The following is an 11,437-nucleotide window of genomic DNA, read 5'->3' on the forward strand; positions in this document are numbered from 1 at the left end:
GATGTGGCTTTCATTCTCCATTTCATATTTTCTTGCCGTGTTTCATTTTCATGTCCTTGTAAAAATGCCCCATTTCAATTTCTCCCATGAACAGTACCTAGCTATGTGCCATGATACGGTGTGCTTATGAAATAAATATATTTAATAATATTATAATTACAAATAAGTATTTAAAAATAAAAATTAAAAAAAATATAATAAAAAAATTAAAAATTAAAAAATCATGTAAAGAAATAATATAGCAATCTATATTATTTTGTGAAAAAAGCTATAGTATTTACCTTATATAATTTAGTTTTACTTGTAATTTTAATTCTTAATTAACTCGATATTAAAAAAATAAAATTGATAAAGATAATTTAAAAAACTTAAAAAATAAAAAAATACGAGGAAAGTATTGTAGCAATTTATTGTAATTTGTAAGGAAAATTATAATGTTTTTTCTATATATTGTGATTGTAATTTTCATCTAACTTAATGTTAAAAAATAAAATTAAAAAAATAATTTAGAAAAATCATAAAAAAATAATGTGAGGAAACACTATAGTTTTTCATAATGTTTTAAGAAAAAAAATTATAAAGATAAATTCTCAACCAACTTCATATTAAAAGGATAAAATTGACAAATTCAATTTTGACCAAAATCATAATAAAAAAACCATGGAGAGAAACATTGTAACAATCCATAGTATTTTGTACGAAAAGCTACATCTGTAATTCTCAACCAATTCAATAAATAAAATTAACAAATAATTTTAGAAAAACTATAACAAAAAAATTATGTGAGGAAATATTGTAGTAATTCATAGTATTTTTTTTAAAAAATTACAAAGTTAAATGCTTAATTAGCTCAATATTAAAAAAATAAAATCAACAAATATATTTTTTTCAAAAAAAAAACAAAAAGGCAAAAAGTAAAATTGATAAATAATTTTGAAAAAAATCATAATAAAAAAATTATGTGGAGAAATATTATAGTAATTCATAATGTTTTATAAAAAAATTTATAAAGTTAAATTCTTAATCAACTCAATATTAAAAAAATAAAATCAACAAAAAAATTTTTATAAAAAAATTTAAAAAAAACTATAGCAATTTAAAAATTATTGTATTTTTCTATATATTTTTAAGTATTACTTAATTAAGGCTGTTATTTTTTTATAAAAAGAAGATGGTCATAAATATAAGATTTTTTTTTTTTTAACATGATATTTAAAGATTGGTCTGGCACTGCAAAATCCTATTGTTTCTTAGTGGATGACAAGAATTCAAGATCCTTTGAAGATCGAGGAGACACAAGAGGCCATGAACGAACATGGTGAGAAGCCTTGTGAAAATAGACAGCCACAAAAACACACACAGCAGCAAACATGTCCCCGTTAACGTGTCATTTCCATTGGTCACAAGCGTGGCAAGAATAGATGCCCGACGGCCCCGACCCCTTGTTTTAGATTACCACACGGACAGACACAAACAGAAACAGAGAAGCACAGAAGGAGAGGACCGGACCGGACCAGTTCCGTCTCAGTACAGTCCAAATCACTGCCTTATTATTTAAATAAATAGTTACGGAACTTGTTTGTGTTTTATTTTTCCAAGACAAAGACGGCCTCAGGTCCATGAGTGTACTGGGGTTACACACACTGTAATCCTCTCCTAAACTAATATAAATACTCCCTCTTTCGTCTATTCCTAGCTGTAGATACAAGTGTACATCTTATTTCTTTGACTTTGACTGAGCAGGCAAAGCAAGACAATAGTAGTAGTCGTAGATGAAGAACAGCAGACAAAGCAAATTGGGTGGCGTTGCCTTTTTGTTTGCAGCTTTCGGCGCTCTTTCTCCTCTTCTCCTCTTGCAGATTTAGCTCTAGCTATTTCCCTTTACCTAGCCTTTTTTATAATTTTAATATTAATACCCCCCATTTGTTTATTTCTGTATTTGTTTGCATAAACTTTACTCCTGTAGCTTATAATAACATATCTTCTTACAACGAGAACTAAGCAAATCAACCAAATCTATAGCTACCAACTTCTCTTTACTTCCAAGTAAGTTTCTTTAAGCTTGTTTCTTCTTTGCATTTGCTAAAGTTTTTGTCTTTCTAGATCTTTGCTTTCCCGGGTTCAATTTTTTTGTGGGATCCTTGTTTTGTATTGCTCTAACAGTCGCGGATCAAGAATTGTTTTCTTTTTTTCGGTATTTCTCTTCTGGGTTTTTTCTAGAACGTTGATGGGCTGTTTCTCATGACCTTTATGTAATTACGTGCTTATAATTCTCAATCTGTTCCTTTAGAAAAGAAAAGTCTCTCATGAGGGAAGTTGTTTTTTAATAATGAAAAACTCCATAACTGATTTGCTAAAGACATCGATAGTTATTATGAAACGGGAAGTGGGTGATAAGTGGCTGAAGGGTGTGTTGATGCTATGTGCAGCCGTGAAGTGGTAAATGCCAAAACCTGTGTAAACTTTTACTGGGTATTAATTGTATGTATAAATGGAAGATGAATTCTTGGCATTAATGTATGTGTGTATTTATTGTCTCTGATGGTGTTTCCTAGTGTTTTTGTTTTAAAAAAACTTGGAGTCACGAGAAATGATATGTAGTTGTGGGTACATGGTTATGTTGTACAACTCCTTAATGTGTGAGTTTGATCAAATAAATCTTAGGAGCAAAATTTTTGTTTTAGTACTGTAAGGCTTAGAATTCAAGTGAAGCTTGCTTCTGGTTAGCTAAAAATGATGAAGTATAATGTTTAATGACTTAATAATGGAAGGAATATAATTTATTATGGTATCTTGATTCCTAATCACTCGTATCATTATGAGAATTGAGTTGAGTTGGACTGGTGATTGAGCTTAAGCATTTTTACAAGGAAGATGTATCTAATTTTTAATGGCCTCTGCAGGGCTGTAGCACTGCGATCAGGTCAAATTGACCGCATTATGAGTAATCTTCATAGAAGGGTATCGACAGCTGCTTGAACCCTGGTGAAGCCTGATAAGTGCACCTTCTATGCTGTCTATTATAACACAAAATATGGGCTCACTCTGCAGTAAACAGCGGCGATATAATGAAGCAGATGCTGAAGAGAATGCACAAGTGAGTTACAGTAGATGAAATGCATGATTCGTGCTCTTCTATGAGTATGGTTTTGGCGATTCTGTATTATCTAGTTTATGATGATACTTATCCCTCGTTCTTTGTGTAATCTCAAGTTTGCAATTTTTATCTTGGCATTTCCAGGCTGCAGAGATCGAAAGGCGAATTGAACAAGAAACCAAAGCTGAAAAGCATATTCAAAAACTTCTGCTTCTTGGTATAAGCAAATCAAGCTTGTTTCTCATTGCATTAATTATGTGGCATTCAAGATTGTTTCATACTGTGTTAATTGTTTGACATGTAAAAATGTATCCATAGCATTCAAAGTTTATCATGATTGTGGACTTGCGTTTAAGGTCTGGATAGCACAAGCACCATAGGTACTGTGAATTACTTCCATGAAGAGGCAGCCTCTCTCATTTAACATAAGAGAAATTATGAATGAATTTGTTTTATTAATTTGAAAGCTTATGATATTAACCAAGGACTGAACTATTAAGTTCTTAATTGTGTTGGGGAAAGTTATCTGTTGCTTTCTGTGCTATTCCCTTCGACAACAAGTGGAGATAATAAAATGTGGCTGTATAATGCGTGACTATTGTCTAAATGTAATTACCCTACGCATCTTGTTGCACACTTATTTTATTTTTTTCCTCCATTCATAGTGACTCTTGGTTTGCCCCCCCCGGAAGGACTCATAGATACATGGTCTTTACTTCCCTATGCACAGTGACTGGTTGAGAATATCATTGTTTTGGGTGTAAGCCTTCAATTTGATTTCAGCAATTTTCATTGCATAACTTTGGTTCTACCCATTTCGACTTAGGCTGCTCGATACTTGTCTTTTCTTTGTTTTATTTAGTTTCAAATGCTTCGATTCTTTTTCTGTCTTTGGTTTTAAAAATGACGTGATCAATATCTCATGATCAAGGTGCTGGAGACTCTGGGAAGTCAACGATTTTCAAGCAGGTGAGATGAAACATTTGTTGTTTCAAATGGGAACTTGTGTTTGCCAGCATTACTGTTTTCTATATCTTCATCTTATGCATGTTCTGGATGCAGATAAAACTTTTGTTTCAAAGTGGTTTTGACGAGGCTGAGCTCAAGAGCTATATTCCAGTCATCCATGCCAACATCTACCAGACAATAAAAGTATGCAAAACTTGAAATGGTGTGTTGGTTATTTTCCCTTTTGCATAATGTAGAAAGTATGAAGAGTCAGGCATTGATGGTGAAAATTTTGAATGCAGAAGTGTTAAATTTTATTCTATAAGTTCATTCTATGTGTTTCTACAGATTTTGCATGATGGATCAAAAGAATTGGCTCAAAATGAAACAGATTCCTTGAAGTATGTTATATCCAATGAAAACAAGGTTTGAATTCATCACTTCATTGTCTATTACTCTGCTTAAAATAAGGTTATCAATCTTGAAAAAACAAATTCTAGGAATCTGGTAATGAGTAACTGTCTAACATGTATAGGTTAATATGATCGATTCCTTTTCCTATACATTTTGCTTGATCTTTTCCTTAAGGGATCTGATTTACAATCCATTCATTTCATCATACATCAGGATATTGGGAAGAAATTGTCAGAAATTGGAGGCAGGTTGGATCATCCACGTCTCACCAAAGAACTAGCCCAGGAGATTGAAACTCTATGGAGAGATGCTGCAGTTCAGGTAGCCAGTTCATCAAAGATACATATGCTACTTCCCTGGAATCTGTATTATTGATGCAAAGTTTGTCATCTATTTTTCCTATTATATTATTTATACTTAGGTTTTCATTTATGGTGTCTGAAAGATGTACTGCAGTTACTAATGTAATGTATACCTGTAGGAAACATATGCCTGTGGTAATAAGCTCCAACTTCCAGATTGTACCCCTTATTTCATGGATAATTTGCAAAGATTATCTGACTCAAACTATATTCCAACTAAGGTATCTAAAATTTCTGTTGTTTCCCTATCCTTTCCATATTATCTGGATGTTATGCTCGTCCTGTTTGCAGAATTATTTCAACCATCAACTTCTACAATATGCATATAGAAAATAATGTCACGGTGAACAGCATGGTATATGTGTGCCACGATGGGTTTGTCTGACATATAGATTCATAAAGACTAGACTCAATGGCACTGCATTTCCTTGCTCCATATAAAAACCTTTATTTAAAAACTTCAGTGAGCTCCACTTCTGTGTGTGGCATGCATCCAGTTTAAAATTTTGATATGCTCAGTTTTGCTAGGTCCAGATGTCCAGTGCAATGGTTTTATTTGAGACAGTCTGATGCACTTGTTGCCATGATGCATTAACAAAGACATTTTGCATAAAAAACTGTTCCGCATAAACTTTGGATTTTTGGCATTACTTCAGCTTCTGTAGATGGCTAGCGAACTAGCTAACTTTATGCATGCACCCACCCACATAACATAATTACGATATTTTAGGTTTCTTTCCAACAGCTTCTCAGTGTATACGGTATTTCAGGAGGATGTTCTTTATGCAAGAGTCCGTACAACAGGTGTTGTAGAGATCCAATTCAGGTGAACATACTAATTCACTGGGCATTGATCTCAATGTGTTTTTTCCCAAAACTGCTATAACCTTTTAACGTGGTATTACAAGGTGCAACGTTCTTGACTTGAATCAATTTCACTTAAAGGTCAACTGCACCTGATTGCAAAATATGCTTTCCAGTGCTTCCTCAGTTATTAGTTTTGGTACCCAAAAGCTAATGTTGGCTATGATTTGGCAGTCCTGTTGGAGAAAACAAGAAAAGTGGGGAAGTATATAGACTTTTTGATGTTGGTGGGCAGAGAAATGAGAGGCGGAAATGGATTCATCTATTTGAAGGTGTTACAGCAGTAATTTTTTGCGCTGCAATTAGCGAGTAAGATGTCCTATTTTCTTTCAACTGTTATGACATCACAAAATTGTTGGCTTTTGGATGTTGAACATTAATATTTGAGATTTGTAAGTTTTCCTTTTAGTTACAGATTCTTGGCCATCTCTGGATTATGCTTATTGTAGTATTGTTTTCTTGATTTATTTGGTATTCACGGCAGTAGCCATTGCAGTACATTTTGCATGCCAAATTTCCAAAAGCAAATGAACTTTTCTGAGGGATCTGACCTATATTTTCTGTAAGGACATCTCAGAATGGCTTCAATGTTTTTTTTGAAAATGGAAATCTTGTTAAGGGTAGAACATTTTGTTGTAACTGTCAGCTAAGTGTCTGTAAATGCTGTTCCATTTCCATGTTTCATTAACTTGCTGTCTGCAACACTTGCTCAGGGAAGCAGCATTGAGTTTGAGTGAGCTCACCTCAACCATAGCCCTAGCATTAGACAATATTTTAAGCTGAAAAGGGCGTGTTTGACTGTTTATGTTTTCAGGTATGATCAAACGCTGTTCGAGGATGAAAACAAGAATCGAATGATTGAGACAAAGGAGCTGTTTGAATGGGTCCTGAAGCAACCATGCTTTGAGGTTTTCTTTTATGCCACTCTACCCCATCGCTCTGACTATAGACATCTGGAAATCATTACATTTTTCATGTGGCTTTTTGTGTGCAGAAAACATCCTTCATGCTGTTTCTAAACAAGTTTGATATATTTGAAAAGAAAATTCTAAAAGTAAGAGCTGCAGAACTGTGCATTCTTATTTAGTATAGAAAAATAGCATTGGTGTTGGCCTTTGATGTTGTGCATTGTTACAGGCACCATTGAATGCATGTGAGTGGTTCAAGGACTACCAGCCACTTTCGACAGGAAAACAAGAGATTGAGCATGCATATGAGTGAGCATTTATTTCTTGCTGGTTCATTTCCTTTGTATTAGTGAGTGAGAAATATTATTGTACCAAATAGGCAAAAGGTGTTGAAGTTTCGGCCAGTCCGTGCTTTGCTAAAAACTTGATTTGGAAGTTTCACCTCATGGTCTCAGAATTGATGCAAGCCAATGCTTGTATATTTGTCAAATATATGTGTGCATTTTGCAAAATGTTTGTTCTTAGTTTCCAAAACAAGCTAACCTTTGACCTTCGTTACTGATGCTATTGAATGGTTTCAAAGATTTGATGGTCATCATTAATGATATTATTATTCATCAGGTTTGTAAAGAAGAAGTTCGAGGAGCTGTATTTCCAAAGCACAACCCCTGATCGTGTTGACCGGGTTTTTAAAATATATAGAACCACTGCACTTGATCAGAAGCTTGTCAAGAAAACCTTCAAGCTTGTAGACGAGACTTTAAGACGCAGAAATCTCTTTGAAGCTGGTTTATTGTGACAAGAAGAAGCATATGCTTTCAAAAGAATGTTCATAGTTTGAAGAACTTCATCAGGTTATGAATATTAGAGTTGGAAGAAGCACCTCATCTGTTTATTGCTGGAATCATACTCTCACAGGCTAAAAGTTTTGGCACCACTTGTTTTCTGGGTACGGTCGAAGAAAGAAGATTTCCCCCCCCATGATTGTATTGTCTGCGTAATTTTCTGTAGAGAAACCTATCCAGAGGATGTGTTCCCTTGCATGTTCTGTTTTGTTTCAGAGGGGATTAAATTGAACATATGAAAGTAACCTTATATTCTTTCTATCCCAATACAAGTCATTGCATATTTACTCTTGCCCATCTCCTTGGAACCATGGTCTTAGTTCTCAGAAATTGGCGTGTGTGTTCTGCTATCAGAGAAAAAGACGACGCTCCAAGTTATTGTGCTTGAGCTCGTTCTTGAGTTTTGTTTGTACTAGTAAACTAGTCATTCTTGATCTAGATAGAAATCGGATCAAGGGTTTTTATTGGCCAGTGCTGTGCTGTGGAAGGCTTTTTCTGGAGATGAACAATGTAGATTGAACAAGATCTAACATGGATTAAGAAACATGGTACGTTTACTAGACAAAATCAAGAAGAGATCATGGAGTTACTTGTTCAAGTGCGATGAGTCCCCCTTGGACCTCTTTCTGCTTCAACAGGCACAGTCATCATTACGTGTCAAACTTTCCCATGTGCCATGTTCAACAATAGCAGCGTAGAAGGCCTGGGTTCGGTCCTGGTCCTCCTCTCACCTTCATCGTGTCCATATTTAACATGCTTCGGAGCACTTGCACGTTTTCCTATTCGTGGGAAATATGAAAAGTATAAGTATCTAGGTAGATTAAAGTTTAACAGGTGTTTAAAAGTGTTCTACTGCTTATTTTTTAAAGTATTTTTTAAAAAATATATATTAAAATAATTTATTTTTTATTTATTTTTTTAACATTAACATACCAAAAAAATTAAACAAAAAAATTTTAAATTTTTTAAAAATATAGTTTCAATCACCACCTTCTTGAACACAAAATCAGCATTTGCTATATTAGTTATCAATAATAGACTAATTATATTATTGAATGTGTCAAAATTAATTGAGAGGTAACCGCGAACATAAAAATGCTACATTATTATTTTTTTATTTAACAATAAAAAGTATTGTATAGTATGTGAAACTAATTTTTTCCCTGAATTATTTTAAAAAATCTTTTTTATATTTTTTTGTTATTATAAAAATTGATTAATAAAAAATGCTTTTCTAGTCGATGAAAAATATTTTCCAGTTAAAGAAAAATTTAATTTTATTTTCAGGAAAATATTTTTTTTATTTTAGACAGAAAACACTTTCTAGAAGTTATTAAAAAATTAGAAATGTCATATTATTTACTGATTATATTAAATTTGATCCTCAAACTTTTAATGACTATATATATATATATATATATATTGTTTTGAATATTTATTTTTTAATTTCATCCCTTATGATTATATTAAATTTATAAAATTATATTTTTTTTAATTTCATTTTTATTCAACTTTTTAATTTGTAAGATTTGTTTCTCATTATTTTAATAAACTTGCAAAAAATAAATTATTAATAAATTATTTTTCAATTTATTTTTCAAGATATAACTAAATACTGGAAAATATTTTTTAACTTATTTTTTATTTTATTATTAAATATTAAAAAATAATTTATTTTCTTGAAATTTATATTTTTAAAATTTATTTAAAAAAAATTATTTTTCAAAGTATTGATTTTTCATCATGGAAAGTGACATAAAATTTAACGATGAAGGTTCACATTAATCTGATTTAAGATTTCCAGATATCTTAAGCATCACATCAGTAAGCAAATGCTAGTAAAACTAGTATTATTATTCTGACATAATTTGCAGAGAGAAAATCTAATATGCTGAGTTTTTTTTCCCGTAGCAATCCACAGACGAATAATTATTTTATCATTAAAAAAAAACTAAATAAATAGCTATTGAGAATGATATGTTTTTTCACAAAAAAATTATTTTTCATTGCTATATTGATAGAAAATAAATATGTTTTTTTACATATCTAATACATGGTAAAATAATTATATTGTTCTTGAAATTATTTTAAAAAAAATTTGTTCCTAGAAGCTTTTTATATTTTTAATTTTTCAAGCACAATAAAATAACTAAATTATAATTAAAAATATTTTTTAAATGATATTTAGGGAATTTTTTTTATTTTCATCCTAATTTTTTATTATAAGTAGATTGATAAAAGACAATATAATACGTTTTCAAATGTAAATATTATTTAATAAAAAAATGGTTAATGTATGCACTAATAGGATGAGCTATTTCCACACCATTTGAGTGACGCATAAAGGGGTGTTGGGAGGCTATATAATGACTTCTAGGGTGAATATTGGCAATGCCTTCATCCCAAGATGCGCATATGTGGCCAATATACCTCCCGTCTAACCCTGGTTGCTATTTTTTTTCTTTTTTTTTCTTGATTTCTGTGTATAATTCTCTAATTTTTTCATAACAACATTTTAATTTTTTTTCTTTCGTGTTTAGTGTATATTTTTTAATTATTATTTATTTTATTTAAAATAATTTATAAAACTATATATTTTTTAATTTTATTCTCTTTTAATTTTATTTATTTGTCAAATTTAACCCTTGTTTTTTTATTTTAAAATTAATTTTTTTTAATGATTTCATTATTTATTTTTTTTCTTATTAGATTTTATTTTTATTCTTTTTATTTTGGTATTTTTTATTTTTTATTTTTTTAAATTGCTATTTTTTGTTATAGTTTTATAGGTTATAAATTTAAAAGATTAATCAATATTTTAAAAAATAATATTTCTAAATTTTATCTACCAATATTTATTTTATTTGAGTATTTTTTTTTTTACTCCTATTATCATCCTACACTTTTATATATATATATATATTAAAACAAGATTGACCCGCTGACGACATGGTGTGGATTGCGTGTGATGGACGGTGATGTGCTTCACAGTGTATCCAGGTCGGCAAATGCTTCCAATAATAGTAGGTGGGGTGATCTTGGATGTGGAGACCTGCAATCCGACCACTAACAAGGCTAGCTACTCGCTACTCCCTACTCGCGTAATGTGAGAGCCACGTTAGTTGTTTCTCATCACATCAAAGATGTCGTGCCCACAAGGGCCACAACAATGCCTTTTTCCTTTTTCGTTCATTGATAAAATGCTATCGTATCCGGATTTTTTTTTTTAAAAAAAATGGGAATTGTATTTTAAACTGTGTTTATAAAAATCTTGAATTTTTTTTGTTTTAACTTTTTTTTATATATTTTTAGATTATTTTAATATCTTATATCAAAAATATTTTTTAAAAAATAATTATTATTACGTTCACAAACAACCTTAAAAAAATAGTTTAATATTAAATTTCAACTTGTTCTATATTAAAAAAATTAATTGAAATTCAAGACAAAACAAAGCTTACACTCAAGAGTGGATGAGTTAGATCAATATAGAAAATATAAAGAATTAATGTGGAAATAAGATAAGATAAAAGGATGGAGAAAAATATAAGTTATTCTTTAAGGGCAATGCATATCTAATACAAAACAATTTTCAAAATAAAAGATCAAATTAACAAACTTTAAAAATTTTGGAGTGTGCCCCTCTAGCTAAATCAAAATTTCCATTTCTTTACCGAAACTACTTAGCATTACGATCTAGCTATAATTTTGAAAATTTTTAATTTATTTAATTTTTAATTAATATTTTTTATTGTTTTGATGTATTGGTGTTATAAATAAACAAATAAATATTATTTTAATAATTGTTTTTACAAAAAAACTTTTAAAAACAATCTTTAACTCATTCCCAAATATGTTCTACATTTATTGCCTTTCAAATCCAATCAATAAATGTGCTATTTATGGCTTCATATGTTTGCTGAAAAGTAGTTTTTTTTGCAAAATGATTTTTATAGAAAGTGAATTCCTGAAAAATTAGTTATTTTTCGATGTTTGGTA

The 11,437-nt window shown here is 30.6% G+C and overlaps 1 protein-coding gene across 2 annotated transcripts; it reads left to right on the forward strand.

Moving 5' to 3' along the window:
* Positions 1-1,266: 1,266 nt before the first annotated feature.
* LOC105122110 (G protein alpha subunit 1) lies at positions 1,267-7,733 on the forward strand. Of its 2 annotated transcripts, none has more exons than XM_011021030.1 (14): positions 1,267-2,046; positions 2,904-3,097; positions 3,242-3,314; positions 4,029-4,066; positions 4,160-4,249; positions 4,394-4,471; positions 4,673-4,780; positions 4,941-5,042; positions 5,592-5,647; positions 5,860-5,994; positions 6,500-6,593; positions 6,680-6,739; positions 6,823-6,902; positions 7,215-7,733. In XM_011021030.1, the coding sequence occupies exons 2-14, from the start codon at positions 3,011-3,013 to the stop codon at positions 7,390-7,392; spliced, it is 1,179 nt and encodes a 392-aa protein (XP_011019332.1). In that variant the 5' UTR covers positions 1,267-2,046; positions 2,904-3,010; the 3' UTR covers positions 7,393-7,733. The 2 variants fall into 2 exon arrangements, with proteins under 2 accessions (XP_011019332.1, XP_011019333.1); XM_011021031.1 differs by lacking the exon at positions 1,267-2,046 and adding an exon at positions 2,063-2,439.
* The last annotated feature ends 3,704 nt before the right edge of the window (positions 7,734-11,437 follow it).

Source organism: Populus euphratica, unplaced genomic scaffold (assembly GCF_000495115.2).
Source record: "Populus euphratica unplaced genomic scaffold, PopEup_1.0 scaffold19.1, whole genome shotgun sequence".
Classification (NCBI taxonomy): Eukaryota; Viridiplantae; Streptophyta; class Magnoliopsida; order Malpighiales; family Salicaceae; genus Populus; species Populus euphratica.